Source organism: Gossypium raimondii, chromosome 4 (genome assembly GCF_025698545.1).
Source record: "Gossypium raimondii isolate GPD5lz chromosome 4, ASM2569854v1, whole genome shotgun sequence".
Taxonomy (NCBI): Eukaryota; Viridiplantae; Streptophyta; class Magnoliopsida; order Malvales; family Malvaceae; genus Gossypium; species Gossypium raimondii.
In genome coordinates, this window is record NC_068568.1 from 8,529,891 (window position 1) to 8,549,358 (window position 19,468).

Consider the following 19,468-nt stretch of genomic DNA (forward strand, 5'->3'; position numbering starts at 1 on the left):
CAAGTTTCAATTTAAATATAGTTTTATTTTCTACAAGTCAAAGAAAAATAGGTTTACAACAATTATCTCTTTATAACATTTAAATGTTGTTATAAGTGTATAAGAGGTAGTCAATTTCACTCCGATACTGTCTGTATTGGTCGGAACATTCCATTTTGGTAGTAAATTGGAACGACACACTCTAGGTTCCATTTCAGTACAAATTCTGGTTAGTAAAATTAGTGTGTACCGGTTGATTTTGCCCATACTGGCTAGAATATGGTGTATCGGCGGGTACAAAAAATAAATTTAAATTTTTTATTATTTATTTTGGATTTATTGAATTGTGGATTGTTATATGCATTTCTTATTATTTAATTTATGCAATAAAATTTTTCTTACTTATTTTTAGTTTTTAATGATGAATTGTATTTGTAAAGTTTATTAAAGAATATTTTATGCAGTTGATGACTATTTTATATTTAAGATTTATTTAATCTTAATCGTACATATATATATATATATAATGTTTCTAAAAATAGTGATAAATATGAAATGATACATTGAAACATAATGGTACATACGAATAAACAAATAAATATGATATAGAGAAAGTTTGAATATATAATAAACAAAATGGACATCCCCATCTCCAAAAAGAAACAGATGCACCTAAATAAATAATTAAGTCCATTCAATTGAGTCCGGACTTGCTTACTCAAAAAGTAAATGGTTAGGGGCATTTGTGTAATCATCTGGACCCGCAAAACATAAAATATGGATTATTTATCTTTTATTCGCCCTTTTGGGTTAAACTATTCCACTCTTCGTCCTACCCTTGATAGCATAAACCGGAGGAGGCATAAATTTCAGACACAAATTATTGTTGGAAGTTGAAGTTACTTACAGCATTGGACAAGCACTTACGAGTTTGCTACCAATGTGTATTAATGTCTCAAATTTCATCACTTATTTTACAGTCCAACATTTTTAGTTTTAAAAATAGTTTTATAAAATATTATTTTAATTTAATTTCATTACTCCCTCTTTTTTTTTTATTACCAAGAGAACAGAAAGTGGACTGTTACAATTTTGGTTCCGTATTTTTATTATCATCATTGCATCGTGACCATGTGATCTGAGGCAATACATAATAGATGAGATACACCATTTCACACCCAATGGAGATTCCGAACCTTTGGTTTAATTCTATTTTGGATCCTTTTATTATGATCAACTTTTGGATTTAGTCCTTACGCTTTATTTTGGTAAAGTTTGACCTCGATTTTTATAATTTCATTAATTAGTCCAAAAACTAACATTGTTAACCATTTCAATTAAAATGCCGATATAAATTTTTCTTAAAAAACACTTATTTCAACATAAAGAATACATGTCAACCTGATGAGTTGGAAGTAATGATATTGAACCGATTGGATCGAGAGTCGGTACAAACCGATTGAATCAACTAAAAATTAGTTGAATTAGTGGTTGAAACGGTTGAGTCGAGGTTTTTTAATATCTATTTTCCTTTTCTTTTTTTAAATTTTTAATAATTTTATTGAACCGGTCGAACCAACAAACTAATGGCTTGACAGATTCAACCACTAGTTTGATTCTAAAAACATTGATTACAAGAGATTTTTTTTAAGACAAAATTACATGATCATTTTAACTGAATTAACACGGTTAACTATTTGAATTAATTTATGATACTATAAAAGTGGTAGGATGGAATTATGCCAAATTAAAGTATGGTAACTAAATCATAAATTCGAACATAGTAAAGGGATCAAAGCCATGAATTGACCATTTGTTTTTGTTTAAGCTTGATATATTAATATTTCTGCCAGAAAGGCCGTAAAGACGGCCAACACCGTCTCAATCACATACTCCCTTCTTTGCCCCGACCCCACATCATTCCAGCCATTTCCGTCGTCAAAAAGACAAGCTCAAAAACGACACCGTTAAGAACCTCAAAACGTCCATCATCCATGTGAATGTCCAAGCCTCAGTCGCCGCGCCAGAATCTTTTCTCTTAAATCTCACGATTCGCCGATCCAACTTGCTAACTCGACTCAGCTTGTTTCTCATAGTTAACACAAGAGGGTTAGGGAGATTGTTAAGAGTTACCGATGGCGCTCTCGGCTGCTGATTTGCCTGCCTTATACACGTTGCTAGTCAACTCAATGAGCCAAGACGAGTCCGTTCGCAAACCGGCCGAAGCGGCGCTCTCTCAATCCGAGAACAGACCTGGTTTCTGCTCTTGCCTCATGGTATTTATTTATCTTTCCTTATTTTGCATTTTCTAAAATGCATTTGAAATCTGTGCGCATTTAAGCTGGAAACTTTTCTTCTGTGTTTTTTTTAGGAAGTGATTACAGCGAAAGATTTAGTATCTCAAGTAGATATTCGATTGATGGCCTCTGTATATTTCAAGAACAGTATTAATCGGTATTGGAGAAAGAGACGCGATTCCTCGTAAGATATACGCTATTCTTTCATGCATTTGATTCATATATGAGTACGAACTTCAAATTTGAGGGTTTACTTTTCATTTTAACTCATCCGAAACTGCATTTGCCTTCTTTTCGTAGCAAATCCCGCCCTACAAGCTGATAAAGAGTGTTTTAACTGTTTTCCTTTATTTATTTCTTAAAATCAAATTTATATGTTTCCTTAATGACCTGAAATTTTGTATTCAGGGGGATAAGCAGCGAAGAGAAACAACATTTAAAGCAAAAATTGTTATCACACTTAAGAGAAGAAAATAATCAGGTATTTCTCCCAAGTTCATCCTTTTATTGGTAAATAATTTATGTGCAAAATGTTTTTTAACTATAACATGGAGGCTAGGACTTAGGAATGCTGCAATTTGATTGGATTTAAGTTGTCTACTAGTTGCTTCTGGTATATATTCCTCTTGGCATGGTGGCCTGTAATTTCTTTTGAGTTTGCGAGCTTTAATATCTGTCTTTTGCATTTTTTTCCCTGATACAGATTGCTCAAATGCTGGCGGTCCTCATTTCCAAAATTGCTCGTTTTGATTATCCTCGGGAATGGTATATATCTTCAGTCGTTAGACTGATTAGTATTCATAGATGTGCTTTCCTGCTTAATTGAGCTAGAATATGTTATTCTTTTTTCCTGCATTATTGGATTCCTCAAATGATTCCCTTTTGTAGCTAATGATATATATTGGTTTGTTGGTATGTGATTTTAGGCCAGAGCTGTTCTCTTTTCTAGCACAGCAGCTTCAATCAGCCGATGTTCTTACCTCGCACAGGATTTTTATGATTCTCTTCAGAACTTTGAAGGAATTATCCACAAAACGTCTTACTGCAGACCAAAGGACTTTTGCTGAGGTATGCTGTTATTGAAACATCTTGCTTTTGTATAAGTTCCCCCTAAATCGAGGTCATGTGGTAGTCTTCTAATTTCTTGAGCCCCCTCTTATTTAAATGAAGGTAGATGCTACCCTGTCTGTTTGCATAAGCTTGGCTAGCATTGATTTGAAAAGCACTCTTATGCTAGCGAATATATGCATTTAGTACTGTAGTTAGTGGCTTCTACATTCTGTCTTATTAGTACTTCATTTCTGTGCTCCAGTCTTCTCTCAGAGATTATTGTCTACCCAGTTTAGGATCAAATTACTTTTATGTTTCAAATTATAGTTCTGTTCTATAGACTGGAAGACTCTGACTTGGAAACTTTCTTGGCAGATATCCTCCCATTTATTTGAGTTTTGCTGGCGTCTTTGGCAAAGTGATATACAAACAATATTGCATGGTTTTTCTACAATCAGTCAGAGCTATGGTTCTAGTGCTGTGGAGCAGCATCATGATGACCTTTATCTAACATGTGAAAGATGGTTGTTTTGTCTAAAGATAATATGTCAGTTAGTGATTTCAGGGTTTCAAAGTGATGCAAAATGTATTCAGGTGCTCGTTACTTCTTTCTCTTTCCCTAGAAAATTTAGATTTTATAGTCAATTGCCATTTCATTCCTTCGCCTCCCCCCCCCCTCTTTCTCTGGTAATTTGGAATGAGAGTATATCATTTAAATGCCTCATTTTGCAGGAGATAAGACCAGTCAAAGAGGTGTCTCCTGTGCTTTTGAATGCTGCTCAATCATTTCTTCCATACTGTAAGATAGCTTGTTATTGACGGTCAATTTTGGTCCCAGATATAGAAAAAAAAAAGAAGCAGATTTATATGTATTAGATCTTTAGCAGTTCTCCTTAAGAAAATGGCAATTAGCATGTCCTGTCAAAAGAGTTCTCAATTAACCAAAAAAAAGAAGCAATCATTACAAGTAACATACTCATTATTTAAAAGTCTCCCCTGCTTTCTTTTATCCAAGACCCTTGCCCTTTCATGATTTGAGGGTGTGACGCTTGCAATTTCTTTGCATATAAAACTACTTCAAGTTCTTTGGTGTATTTTAATTTCTGTTTTTTTTTTTCATTCAAAACTAGGTAGCCCTTTGGAATATTTTATTCATTCTAATGTGGAGAAACCATCTTTCTTTGTTCTTAAATTGTGATCTTTGTATTGGCTAGGGGAAAAAAGAAGCAACCTATGGTCCCACGCTTTAAAGCTGAAGCTATATCATATACTTGTTGTTAAAAGATTTTGCATGATTAATTTATTTGTATGTGTTACGTTATGTTACAGATACATCTTTTCAGAGTAGACATCCTAAATTTTGGGACTTTATAAAGAAGGCATGTACTAAATTGATGAAGGTTTTAGTTGCAATACAACAAAGGCATCCTTATTCATTTGGTGATACATGTGTTCTTCAACCTGTCCTCAATTTCTGTTTAAATAAGATTACAGATCCTGAGCCAGATGTATTATCATTTGCACAATTCCTGATTAAGTGTATGGTAATGGTAAAAAGTGTACTGGAATGTAAAGAATATAAACCAAGTCTTACTGGACGGGTTATGGATGAGAACTCTGTTACGCTAGAGCAGATGAAGAAAAACAATTCTAATGCTGTTGCTGGTGTTTTGACTTCCCTTCTGCCTAAGGAACGGATAGTACTTTTATGCAACATATTAATAAGGAGGTAATTACCTTTTCACCTTTGCTTGTCTTTATCAGTTTTTTTTGGCTGTTGCACTGTATGATGTTTCCTTTTCCATCCCCCTTCTGAACCACACTTGTGGGGAGGAAAGAGAAAACTATTCAGAAAACCATGGTTAAAATTAATATTTTTTTAATTACCTTTTGTTTGCATGTTTTTACACCTGTTCTGCCTCATGTATTAACAGGTATTTTGTTCTGAACTCAAGTGATTTGGAGGAATGGTATGAGAACTCTGAGGCTTTTCACCATGAGCAGGATATGGTTCAGTGGACAGAGAAACTGAGGCCTTGTGCGGAGGCTTTATATATTGTGTTGTTTGAAAATCACAGTCAAGTAGGTGGTAATTTAGTACATATCATTTAGTTTGCTATTATGTTAATATCCTTTCTGTTGTCTTTTGGTTGGCCATTGTTTCATATAGATGCATGAACGCTTATTCTAATCAGCTTGTTATATTTAGCTCCTAGCTCCTATTGTGGTGTCTATCCTTCAAGAGGCAATGAATGGTTGCCCAACTTCGGTGACTGAAATTACTCCAGGGTTACTTCTTAAAAATGCTGCCTACGGCGCTGCTGCTTATGTATATTATGAGCTCTCAAATTACCTGAGCTTCAAAGATTGGTATGCCCATTCTCCAGTATGCTATATTTGGTGTCTAGTCACTTGATAATTTTGCTGTGGATATACTTGCTCTAACCCTTGGTTGTTTGGGGTTGTTTTTTATCTTCTTTTGGGATGGGGCATTGTTTGTATTTTATTATTTTTACCAGATAATGATAATCCAAGAAAAGTAGGAAACAATATTTAGTTTTTATTTTGGGGCTCAATAAACATCATTTAGTTGCTTCCTTTTTAAAATTTATCCTTGGTTCAGTTTTTTAGTTTTTAAAGAATTGCACTTATTGCATTGTGAATAAATAAACTGGTATGATCTTCTTAGTTTCAGTAGGAAGTACTTTTTCTCAAACAATCCTGGATTGCAGGTTTGATGGTGCTTTATCCCTTGAACTTTCTAATGATCATCCAAATATGCGCATCATCCACCGGAAAGTTGCACTAATATTGGGACAATGGGTTTCTGAGGTAACATAATTATACTTCTAAACATATCTATATCTTGTCCAAACGTTCTTTCTATGATCTGTATGTATGTTTGTATGCATGCATGCCACAGCAGCATGTTGTGGCTTTCATTAGTATAGCATATGACCAATAGTTTTCAGGTCAGAAGCTTGTACAATCATCATTGAATCTTTAGCTCTCACAATATGATGGTTACTAAACCTTTTAATATCTGACGTGGTAGATTTCTAATTGAGCCCTGAAGTCTGTTCCCCTCACAGAAGAAGCTAGTGATTCAGAACAAACCATAACTCTAAAATCCTTCGCACTTGATCCTGTTCCATTTGCTGCAACACTAGAAAGAGTACATAAATCAAAGGCAGAGTTTGGATAAGTGCCACTGCCGATTTGGTGTGCATTGAATAAGTGATTTTACATGAACTTAATCTGGTTTATGTCTTCGTAGTAGAAGAATGATGCATTTTGAGTCTGGAATTCGTAATGTCGATATAATACTGTGCATTATTTGTTATTCCTCTTCAATTTCTACTTTGGTTGCTGCAGGAAATTACTCATAATGATTCTTTTCTGATGTTTGCATCCATGCAGATTAAGAACGACACAAAGAGGCCTGTATACTGTGCCTTGATACGGTTGTTGCAGGACAAAGATCTATCTGTGAGGGTATGTTCTAGAAGTTTGCTTGTCCTTTTTCATCATGTTTCCCTGCTCTCTCTGCCTCTTAATAATAATCTATTTATGAAGGTTATTGTACTTCACTCACTGTGTTGTATGTTGTTTTAGCTGGCTGCCTGCAGATCTTTGTGTTTACATGTTGAAGATGCAAGCTTTTCAGAGAAAGATTTTTCTGATCTACTTCCTGTTTGCTGGGTTTCATGTTTTAATTTGGTCAAAGAGGTTCAAGAGTTTGATTCGAAGGTAATTCTGCTGTTGTTTGTTGTTGTCCACTACTTGCTTAGGCATTTTTTTTCCTTTATTGTTTTTAGAAAAAAGACTAATGTATCTTATCAGATTGTGGAAAATTTCTGGAATCTATACTCAGAGCTTTGGAATTTCTTTAATGCATGCATGATATCTGATGAAAAAGTTGAATAGATGTGAACTTTAGCTTTTTCTATTGATGTGCTTTGCCTGTTCCCTATTAAGATCATATTGTAATGATTTGTTTAGGAAATATAAGTTCTCAAATGTGACATGCAAATTCTGGTATTGGGAGAGTCTGTCCAGATTTAAATCTGAGTCTTTGTTTGTGTTTCTATTTGTGCTTGCACTTGTATATGCTGCCTAGTATATTCCTGACATTCAACTTCACATGTTGCTACTTTTCACCTAAATTTCAGGTCCAGGTTTTAAATTTGATTTCTGTTCTTCTGGGCCATGTCAATGAAGTCATTCCGTACGCTAACAACTTGATGCAGTTTTTCCAGATGGTATTGTTGTCACTGCTTTAGTTTCTTCTCTGACAGTTTCTTATGCTTAGTTGTTGACAGTATAAGTACAAAGGGTTTTTAACAGGGAACCATTTTACCAAATCAGATAATTACTAATTTCAGAAATTGCTGTTGTGAAACATGGTGCAAATTTTACTGCCATGCATGATTAAGTGCTCAACTTAACTATTAGTGATTAGAATTGGAATGCTGAGCCAAATTTGAGTGTATGGGTGTTAATTAACTTGGCTACTCATGCAGACATGTCATAGACTGTATTTATCTGCTGTTCTTTTAAAATATATCTTCTTTTAATTTGCTTGAACCTCTCAATATGAAAAGGTTTGGGAGGAATCTTCTGGTGAAAGCCTTTTACAGATACAGCTTCTTATTGCTTTGCGGAACTTTGTGGTTGCACTTGGGTACCAATCACCTAGTTGCTATGCAATGCTCCTGCCCATTCTTCAAAAGGGGATTGATATAAATGGCCCAGATGAACTCAATCTTCTGGAGGATAGCATGCTGGTGAGACTACTGCCCGGAAACATTGATCATTTATTTGGCTGTCTTTACTGTAAACATCTTGTGCTAAATGTTCTCATCTCTGCAGCTATGGGAGGCTACAATTTCTCATGCACCTACAATGGTGCCTCAACTCTTAGCATATTTCCCATGCCTTGTGGAAATATTGGAAAGAAACTTTGACCAGTTACAGGTTAGACTTCTTGGATAATTTCTGTCCTCGTTAGGTCAGAGCTTTCATTTCCCTTTTTGTATTGTTTCTCAAGAAAGTAGGATTTCAATGTCTCCTTTAAAAAAGGTGTAGGTATGTATGGTCCTGGATTGTCTACTATTGCATTTGGTGCTTTAGGTTTTTATATTGCGTCATAAATCATTGTTTGCAGCTCACCTACCCATCTCCCTCCCTCCCTCCCTCCCTCAATCTTATATTGATCTTAATATGCTTGCAGGTTGCAGTTGATATTACTGAAGGTTACATCATTTTGGGTGGAAGAGAATTTCTTAGCATGCATGCTTCCAGTGTAGCTAGACTTCTAGATCTCATTGTTGGAAATGTCAATGATAGAGGGGTACTTTCAACTCTTCCTGTCATTGACATTCTAATACAGGTATTATATAGTAGATTTTCAGCACAGTGGCATCACATAAAAATAGGCCAAATTTCGACGAAGCCAGTAGCAGTATGTGTATATTGAATTTTCTCCCCACATAATATCCATTGAAAAAGTTTTAATAATGAATACAGACATGACCACAAGCATACCATTGTGTATGTATGCTTGCAGCTCATTGTTTCCATACACAAGGTTGTCATTGTATACTATCTTGGTAATATAATGTGCTGGCTGTCCTGCTTTTTGTCATACCTACAAACCATGACATCCCATAATGTGAAACCTTTGATGCTAAACACCTACTTTCATTTCAACTCTAGTATTACAATAGACATTTGACCGGCAAATGCATTCTCGAATGTTCATGTTTCAAAGAGAGTGCTACTTGTTTCTTTATCAGTTTTGCTCTAAGAGAACATTAATTCACATTATTTGACATATATGATGTAATTATAGTGAAGAGTTCTGGAGAGAAGAGTCTTACTCAAATCTAGTCATATCAGCTGTAATCAAGAACATATGCCAGGGAACAATAACATGAGAACCAGGGTGGTTTAGTTTTTATATATGGTTGTATATATGAACTGAGTATTTACCACTGGGCTTTGCATCCTTAAGTTCACTGTTGTTCATGAATAGGGTGGTTATTCCTTAAATTGCTAAAAGAGCAGTAAAATTGTTTGCTCGGATGATAGATTTGTTTATTGATGACCATGGAGGTTTAAAATCATTAAAACTGTGTTGGACCCGAGAAACTCAATCAGTTTTAATAACTGCTCATCTTTTTGCTATTTTGTAGTGCTTTCCCACGGAAGTGCCTCCGTTAATCAGCAGTACTTTACAAGTAAGCATGGTTCTTTATCTATCGAGATTTTCTATCATTCTTGTCCACAGTTATAGTTGCTGTGATATATGCATTTTCATGACATCTAATTCTTGCTACCCTTTGTTAAATGTCGGCAGAAATTGGTTGTTATTTGCCTATGCGGAGGAGACGACAAGGATCCTTCAAAGACAGCAGTTAAAGCATCTTCAGCTGCTATCCTAGCTAGGATTTGGGTGATGAATACCAACTATCTTGCACAACTAACATCAGAACCTTCTCTTTCTTCACTACTGCAGCAGACTGGTGTAGCTATTGAAGATAATATTCTTCTTTGCCTGGTTGACATATGGCTTGACAAGGTTAGGAGAAGATATATTCCTACAAAGTAGACAATAGTAGTTGGTTTGTTAGTGTTCTCAGCTGTTTGCATTGATGTTTTAACTCGAAAATAATGAAAGAAATAAAAAATTTAAAAAAAAAAACTGATTTTTTTTTTTTTACTATCTAGAGGTTTTATGCTTTGGTTAGGATTGTGAATTGGGTAACTAGAGTTGGTCTGGCAGGCTTCATCAGGTTAATTTTTGCTTTTATCATTATCTTTGCATGTTTATACAGGTAGACAATGTATCTTCACACCAGAAGAAAACATTTGGCCTAGCACTTTCCATAATTTTGACATTAAGGCTGCCTCAGGTTCTGGACAAACTTGATCAGATACTAAGGTACAAGCTCAATCTTGGTTTTGATGTATATCTGTAGCTGAGCATTGGATATCATTTAATTATTGCAATGGTGATAAACTTTATGCAGTGTCTGCACCAGTGTAATCTTGGGAGGGACTGATGACTTATCTGAGGAAGTGTCAAGGTTATCATAATATAAAATTTAGTTGGGTGGAGATTTAACATTAGAGATTCATTACCAATTTCATTCTCAATTTTTGCTAATTAATACATTGCAGTGGCGATGCCATGAGCTCTAGCAGGATTCATGGTGAGGACTCGCTTCCCAGTAAGGAGTTAAGGAGAAGACAGGTTAACATTCTGTAGTCAAATCATTCACCAAGTTTTATATATCTATTTACCTAAGTATTTATGATGGATCGGTTTTGCCATCATTCAGATCAAGCTCTCAGATCCTATCAACCAATTGTCATTGGAAAACTCGGTGAGGGAAAATCTTCAAACATGTTCTGCCCTTCATGGGGAGTCATTTAATTCTGCTATGGCTAGAATGCATCCTGCCTCTTTCGCACAATTGAAACAGGCACTGAAGATGCCGTAGGCCGCCCCTGATATAGTTTTGTATCAACCGAGGTCCTTTTTTTTCTGGGCTATTTTGTTTCAACTTTTCCAAAGATTGAGAAAACTATTTTGGTAAGTTTTTCCAATCTTCTTAAATACCCTCTTTACTTATTCATGAATTCTTTGTACTAGGGATTTTTCTGCATCTAATTTTATGCTTATTTTTCTTCTTCCCCCATTCCAGGTGTTTTTCTTGAGGTGGGTTTGGTGGTTTTTGGATTCTTTTATAAATTTCTGCTATGGCTGCCTGCATGGTGAGTTGTTGATTTCTTCGTGTTGTTAAATTTTGCCTCATTTATCACGTGGAGCAACAATTAAACTCTGTAAATAGAACTGGAAATGAAAATTTTCTGGGGAAAAGAGAAGGGGCGGGGGAAATTAAATTTCTGATACTGAGGGCCTCAATGAGTTTGAATTTCATTAAGCATTTTTTTAATATATATTACAGTTGTAAAAATAGGAAAACGCATATTTGTATTATGAAGTATGTAAGGTATTTATAGTGGGTTTTATTGGAGACCTTTAAAGAGTTCATCCACTTCCATACACATAAAATCTCTTTTCAGAATTCAAAACTCCTTTCTTGTTACTCGAATTAATCAAAAGCCTCTTATTCCAAATTTACTTGAAAATTCAAATTGAAGATCTATAATCTATAATATAAAGTTTGATGGCTATTAAAGAAAATGGAAACCAAGTTATCTCTAATTTGATTTAATTAAAGGCTTCTTTTTAAAAATAAATTATATATATTTAACTATTTTCACTCACCTGTATATAAAATATTTTTTTATATTATACAAATAATTGTAAATTAAATAAAAATAGAATTTGATTACAATTTTTTGTTTGGTAACAGAAACGAGGCAAACTAAATTTAATAAAACCGAACCCTATATTATAGTTTTCTTGACCAATTCACATGAAACAAAAATAAAAACATCAAACCAAATCAAGAAGTAAAACCATCTACTACGGTCAACACTAACCTCTGAACCCTATGGGAAAGAATCCAATTAATGTAAATGTAGATGCTCTTATTTTCAATCTCAACTTTCTTATCTTCCTTGTTCTTGGAGGCAGCTGTCCTTTCTACTTGTTCCTTTCCGTAACTGTTATTTTCTCCAACATTCATTCAACTTCTCGAGGAGATCAGCAGTCCTTGACTTTCATCAACCTTTTCAACCATCTTCAACAAGGACTTGCTTGTCGGTGTCACCAAAGCTTACAAAGTTATGCACCAGAACTGGTCTATATATATAAGAGTTCATAAGTGCAAATATAATGTTATAATGTGGGTTTTTTAATATAAGTTTTCTATTGCCTTTAGCTACACAAAACAATTAATCCATCACATCAGCTATTACAATTTTTGTGATGTGTTGTCTATAATCATATACACATATTATAACTTTTATAATGTTTTGTGTAATATTGAAGAGTTTACTTTTTCCAAAATTTTCTCTCAAACACAGAGATCACTCCCACTAGAATTTTTAGGACAGCATACAAGACAAAAAGGTGAAGTGTGTACGCGTCGATGTAAAGATTCGTTGGTAATAAATGGTGGGTTTTGAGGTGCCTTTGTTGCAATGCAGAAGGCCAAAAAACAATATGAAGGCAGATGCTTTTAATGTGATTCTAATTCTAGGCAATATTTTTAGTTGCATGTTCTTTTAGTAAGATATTATTTTAGTGTGCTATACCTTAAGTTTAATTATTAGGATTAAATTTTTAATCATCTTACCTGTAATGGATTGAGTTTGGAGATGACTTGCGAGATATATGAATTAAGTTTAGAGACTCAAGGTTGTGAGTTAGAAAGATACTAAAATTTATCTTAGAATACTCTGTGATAGTTAAATTACTACAGAATTTTACAAGATTAAGGAATTAAGATAACTTTATAAGTGGATACTAAAATCTGTAGAGAGTGAGAAAGAGGGTTATATTTGGGTATTTATACCTAATTTTTATATTTCTTCAAGGATTACCTAACTAGTTAATTGTTTGGCCATTGCCCAAGGCCATGCCATGTAGATATGCTTATCGAGCAATTTGTTGGCTCTAAAACCTTAGTTGTCAAAAGAATTTTTTTGTCAAGGTAGTTCACCAGTGACTATTTGTCATTTTATGTGATTCGCTTTCAATTATTGATCAAACTAAATGCTTTAAGTTTTTGTGAGCTTGAACTTCTTTTTAAATCGTTTCCTACTTTGACATTGAATTATAACTTTATTTATATGCTAATATACTAATTTTAATGTTTTATTTTTCATTAAAATATTTCAATTAATTTTAATCCCTCATTCACGTTTTGGACCCAAACTCAAATGTTTCGGGTTTTTGGTTGCTTTTGGCCTACAGTGTTATGAACTATTTAAATGCTTACATAGTTGAGCTTTACGGGTCTAAAAAATCCCCCATTAAGCCCGCTTAAATTAACTATCTTTTTTCCATACTGGCACTACATGGAAGAAAATTATTTCACATTGTCACCTTCGCGTAGAGTTGCCTACGCGCGGGCAGAGTAAAAAATTTAGACCCATTTTATTGGTCTCATCCAAATAAAAATGTTAAAATTTAAGTTTAGTCTGGTCTGTTTGTATTAAAAATTTTATATTATTTTTATATAAAAATATAAGACATCAAATAAACTATAAATATTAAAATAAATGTTTCTTAACAAATAGAAAAATTAAAAAATATATACTTAAATAATACTAAGATAAGTCCAAGTTAGCAAGCAAATACCTTTAAAATAGTAGCAAAATTAATAATAAAATAAGAGTTACATAATATCCAAGCAATAACAACAAAATAATAACAATATAATAGTGAAATGATAGCAAAACAATGAAAAAAAGTAAAAAAAGAGAGTAAAAACCAACAGTAATTTTTTGTAAATTCAGATTGGGTCAGGCCAAGCCCGAGTTAAAAGAGTATTTTTCGAGCCTATATTTTTACCCATACTTTCTTACTTTCGAAACAGGCAGGGTGACCTAACCAATGGACAAGTCTACCTTAACTTGGCATTTCTACAAAAGCTTAATATCTCTTTTGGCCCCTATATTATAGTTAAATGATCACTTTGGTATTTGTACTATTTTCTTATTAGTTTGATTATTTTCATTATGTATAGCTGATACCCTACATATCTCCTTAAAAAAAAAGTTAAACCAACCAATAATATCTTGTGGCATGTAACAAAAATAAAAAAATCTTAAAATTTTTAAAAAATATAAAAACATTAAAAATAAAAAATCCCAAAAAAATACTAAAACTTAGAAAATTATAAAACTAAAAAAATTATAATCTATATTTAAAATTGTAAAAAAATACTTTTAAAAATTATAAGTTTTAAATTTTCCTTCCTTTGGAATTTAAGGTTTTACTTTTTAGAATTTTACTCAAAATTAGAGGAATTTTATGGTATTATTTTTCGAAATTTTAAAATTTATGAAAATTTTAAATTTTAAAAATTTTGCACACAAATTTGAAATATAGATTATGATTCTTTTAGTTTTATAATTTTTTAAGTTTTAATGATTTTTGAATTTTAATGATTTTTCTTTAGTTTTGTTATATTTTAAAAAATTGACTTTTTACTTTTCCTTGACACCTCGTAATGTGTGATTGGTTAGTTTAATTTTTCAATGGAAATTTAGGTAGAGATAACGGGATTACAAAATTAAAGTGCAGTGACTAAATTGATAACAAAAATAAAATACAAGGGCCAAAATGATAAAAGTTAATATAGGTACCAAAGTGATAATCTAGCTATAGTAAAGGGGCAAAAGAGGTATTAAGCCTTCTACAAACACAAAATCGACAATCTGATTTTTTTCCCCTTATTTAACTTGTCTTTTACAAATTTTGCTTGCCTGTTTCAATTACACAGAAACCAGCTTCAAACAAGAGCCCCAACGTAACACCAGCAAAAAGGATAATGCTTTCAGGTTTTCAGCTTTTCCCCTCACTCTGTTTTCTCTCTTGTAAGATTAGTGTAGATAAGTTACTTGTTAATATTCTCTAAAATGATGTCTTATTATTTCTGGGTTTGATGAATTTTGAGTTATTTTTCTAGTTTGATATAAAGTTCTTCTTTTGTGTGTTTTGTTATAGACATTATAGTGTTGGGGAATTTGTTTGACCTTCTCTGTCTAAATGACTAATCTGCATTTTGATGTATCTGGGACCAATATAAATGCCTTATTATTTCTGGGTTTGATGAATTTTGACTAAACTTTTTACTTTGATGTGATCTTTTTTTTAATGTTTTTATTATATACTTGGGGAATTTGTTTGACCCTCTCTATCTAAATGACTAATCAGTCTAATCTATAGTTTTCTATGTAATCCTTAGAGGTTATGAATCCAATATTTGCTTTTCAATGTATAATGTATTCCTTAGTTTCTTTTTGGTATCATTAATTTCAGTGCAATGGACTTTGTGTGTTGTATCTTAGCTTTATTTTAGTTGGAAGACACTGTTTTTTAGTGTTATATTCATTGTTGAGACAGGGTTAACTGCAGGAAGTCAACTCCAGCCTAAAGTTTTAAGCTTTCATTCGAGGCAAATCACTGGTAACTTTTGATTTGAAATGATTCTTTGAATGCTTAAATGTCATGTTTCCTCATGAGTGTTTGTATTAGCAGTTCAAAATGGAGGAAAATTGTTGGCCTTAAGAATCAAGGCGTATCCAAAGAATAAAGTCAGATGCAAAATTGCAGAATCGGACCAAGACTTCTCTTCAATCAAGGGGTATGAAAAGAATCATCCTTTAGTCAAAATGTGTGGTATTACATCCGCTAGAGATGCTGCTATGGCAGCAGAAGCCGGCGCCAATTTCATTGGGATGATCCTTTGGCCTAAGTCCAAACGCTCCATTTCGCTTTCAGTTGCAAAGGAAATCTCAAAAGTCTCAAGGGAATATGGGGCCGAGCCTGTTGGTGTCTTTGTGGATGATGATTTAGACACAATTTTAAGAGCTTCCGATGCATCAAACATTGAATTCACGCAGGTATATATATTCTTGTTCAATCTAGATTACCTTTCTTGTAGCGTAATAGATCACTTAATGTCGTCACTTCAAATCTTATATAGCTTCATGGAGATCTTTCTCGGGCAGCTTTTCCAAAACTGGTGCAAGAAAACAGAATTATATACGTCCTTCATGCAAATGAAGATGGAGGCCTTCAAAACCAGATTCCCGAAGAAGACTGTTCTTTAGTAGACTGGGTTCTTGTGGATAGTGCTAAAGGTGGCAGGTCAGTAACCTTTTTATTCAATTAAATTTAATTAGTGAGTTCCATTTGTTTGAAAAAAAGGAAATTTTCAATGCACATGCCTTTTTTATGTCATTATAATTAGTGAGTTCCTTTTCCTTGAGAGTTTTAGTGTATTGGATATATGCTTTGCAGTGGCAAAGGATTTAATTGGGCTCAGTTTAAGTTACCTTCAATCAAAAGCAAACATGGTTGGCTTTTGGCGGGGGGAATCAATCCTAATAACGTTAGTGAGGCCATTAATACTCTCAAACCTCATGGAGTTGATGTAAGTAGTGGTATTTGCGCCCCGGATGGTATTCAGAAGGATCGATCACGGATTTTTTCTTTCATGAATGCAGTCCGTTCTGCACCATGTTGATCGATCCGAGAAGCGAAGATTATCCATCTGTCAATGGTAACTGAACTGCCCATTCATTGTTTAATTTTCTTCGGTATAATTAAGGTATTCTTCCGGTTCATGAAGACTAATTCTTCCGAGAATCTATGGCTGTCCCTTCCAACAACAATGCTTAAATTCTATGATTCATTGTTTTCGAGATGTCTATGATTCTTATGATGAGTTCTATGGCTAATTCTAATGTGGCACAGATTAGAAGGGTGTTGTGGATTACAACTGCCTATTTGCTCCTATTGCGAATGACTATTTGCATCATCCATTGTCTGCTTATTCGTAAAATGCACAGTATTGTTAAATTAAACTTATTAAATTAAGATATTTAATTGATTCAAGTATCAAATACTATAGTATTTGTAAAAAAGGAATAAATTAGCCGATTGAGTTTTAGCTTGATTGATATGGGCATTGTTGCCAATGTAGGAGGATGTAGGTTCGAGTGGTTGAAATGTATTATCCTTATATTTATAGGTTGAAAGGAGTTATAGGTAGCTTTAAGCATGATGGAAAAAAAATGAATTAATTAAATCAAATATATAACAACATATCAACAGATCAATCTAATGTAAAATTGACCCATAATACTCAATAAAAATGAGAATACATATATATATAAACTCCAATTTCAAAACTGTAAATAGTACCTTTAATAAGTATATAAATGGTAATTTGACTTTTTTAATATCAATTTTTGATAAGTAATAATAATACTTTTAAGTTTTTTTATTCTAACTATTAAATATTAGGGTAAATTACACCAACAGTTACTCAATTTTGAGGTAATTGACAAAACAATCACTTTGGTTTCATTTTAGTCACTCAACTTTAAAAAATGACAAAACAATCCTTTTTGCCGTTTTCTGTCACAGACGTAACGACAAAGTGACATGGCATATGACGGTTTGCTTGGAGTCATTAACCGTCCAGCCGACCAGTTAGCACCAATTTAAACAACCATATCAGTAGCCATTTAGGGTTTATGATGTAGAATAAGAAGAGAAAAAATGGAGATGCCTAAAGTGATTCCAAAATCAACTACATGGCTTATGGTCTCTCATTGTTGCCACTGAAACTGCAGACAAATTATGCCATCTGCACAAATACACACAGCCCCTGAAACCCAATCCACCATTTTTTTAAAAGAAAAAACATATGTTTGATGAAATTTTCTTACCTCATCTACAACTCTGATACATTATCTTCCCCAACAAAAACTTTCCATATGTGTAATATATAATATTACTTATAAATAACCATATACTATGTTATATATTATTATCGTATATAGAAAAATACAAATACAATCATGTCTTCCTCTACTCTGTTCTTCAAAAAATAAAAATGAAAAAGAAAGAATCTACGTCCATATATATATAACCATTTCCATTTGAATCCAGGCTACTCTTGTTCTTTAATTTTCTTCAAAACTCCATCAATAGCGATATTGAATGCATCCTTTATATTGTTTAAACCCTTTTCGGGTTTTGCATAAACTAATTTGGGAATGTATTGAATCACTTTCTCCCTCATTTGGTTTATTTCTTGTTTGCGGTAACTTTGAAGAATAGTTTTAATGGAAGAGGTATCGTTTTTGACTAAGTCACGGTGGATGAAAATAGAGTAAGATATGAGGTCATTGGGTAAGAACCATTGGTATTGAAGGTAAGTTGTTTGATGCTAGAAAAAGACTAGGATCGAATCGACGATCATACAGTCAAAGATAGACCGATGTGTGAAGCTGTCACCTCTGGGTTAGAGACAAAAATCAGAATCTAAAAATGTCTGGAGGATGACAGAGGTGTCATTGGAACAACAACTGCCGGTGCAATCCACGACTTTGCATGAACCCGAAGCGTTGTTGCAATGGTTGAGGAGTAATCCTTTGAAATCATTCTTGATCGCGGTACGGGGAGCTCCGGTGAAGCAAAAGAGGGTTTTACAGTGGCAGTTACGGACGAAGTTTTGCCATTGGACAATATCGGAATCAGATCTTGGGTGGAATCCGATTGGGTTTCTACAATAGCACACCGGAATCACTCCATGCATCTCTATTTTTTCTCTTCTTATTACCGTATACATCCTAAATTGCTGTTGATATGGCTGTTTAAATTGGTGCTAATCGGCCAGCTGAACGGGTTAATGACACCAAGCAAGCCGTCATCTGCCATGTCTCTTTATCGTTACGTCTGTAACAGAAAACGACAAAAAGGATTGTTTTATCATTTTTTTTAAAGTTGAGTGACTGAAATGAAACTAAGGTGACTGTTTTGTCAGCTACCCCAACGTTGAGTGACTGTTGGTGTAATTTACCCTAAATATTAATTTTAAAATTAATTTTTAAGTAATAATAATTTTTTTCAATATTAATTATTTGTTATGAAATAAATAACAAAGAGAGTAAAAGAACGATAAATAGGAGAGCAAAGAGAACTTATTTTATTGATCAATAGAAATATTTACAAAACTTCTTCAAAGTCTATATTTATAGACATGAATTATAAATAATGTAAAGCTCTACTCCTAATGAACATTAAAGTCTTAATGTACATCAAACTTATCTTAATTTTGATGAACATCGCTTAATAATAAAATATTCATAACACTCTCCATTGAATTTCCATTGATAAATAATGTGCCTCGTTAAAACCTTATTAAAATAAAAACCCCGTGGGAAAATAATTCCTAGTGAAGAAATAAGAGTTCACATATTTATAATACGCATAATATGTTGCCTCATTGAAAACCTTACAAGGAAAATTCAATGGGACAAAACCTCGATTAAGGGAAAAATAGTATAATATGTATTTACTCCTTCTCATGACAACATCACATGATATCTCAAATTCTACGTATTCCAATCTTGAATGCTAGCTTTTCAAATGACCACTTGATCAAATTTGCTAAACATTTATATCACAATTCTTTTGA

General features: G+C 33.3%; 2 protein-coding genes across 3 annotated transcripts; both read left to right on the forward strand.

Moving 5' to 3' along the window:
- Window positions 1-1,847: 1,847 nt before the first annotated feature.
- Window positions 1,848-11,392, forward strand: LOC105780202 (uncharacterized). The gene is made up of 24 exons (XM_012604394.2): window positions 1,848-2,255; window positions 2,351-2,460; window positions 2,685-2,757; window positions 2,980-3,041; window positions 3,203-3,344; window positions 3,702-3,920; window positions 4,059-4,125; window positions 4,656-5,055; window positions 5,261-5,408; window positions 5,536-5,696; window positions 6,059-6,158; window positions 6,747-6,821; window positions 6,942-7,076; window positions 7,499-7,588; window positions 7,931-8,113; window positions 8,199-8,303; window positions 8,560-8,718; window positions 9,524-9,568; window positions 9,688-9,909; window positions 10,166-10,272; window positions 10,361-10,417; window positions 10,512-10,584; window positions 10,673-10,926; window positions 11,039-11,392. The coding sequence occupies exons 1-23, from the start codon at window positions 2,115-2,117 to the stop codon at window positions 10,832-10,834; spliced, it is 3,036 nt and encodes a 1,011-aa protein (XP_012459848.1). The 5' UTR covers window positions 1,848-2,114; the 3' UTR covers window positions 10,835-10,926; window positions 11,039-11,392.
- A 3,299-nt stretch (window positions 11,393-14,691) lies between these two features.
- LOC105780829 (N-(5'-phosphoribosyl)anthranilate isomerase 1, chloroplastic) lies at window positions 14,692-16,798 on the forward strand. 2 transcript variants are annotated; one of them, XM_012605348.2, is made up of 5 exons: window positions 14,692-14,813; window positions 15,379-15,441; window positions 15,514-15,878; window positions 15,962-16,125; window positions 16,279-16,798. In XM_012605348.2, exons 1-5 carry the CDS (start codon window positions 14,804-14,806, stop codon window positions 16,502-16,504), a joined length of 828 nt encoding a protein of 275 aa, XP_012460802.1. In that variant the 5' UTR covers window positions 14,692-14,803; the 3' UTR covers window positions 16,505-16,798. The 2 variants fall into 2 exon arrangements, with proteins under 2 accessions (XP_012460802.1, XP_052485320.1); XM_052629360.1 differs by having other exon boundaries at window positions 14,725-14,813; window positions 15,391-15,441.
- The last annotated feature ends 2,670 nt before the right edge of the window (window positions 16,799-19,468 follow it).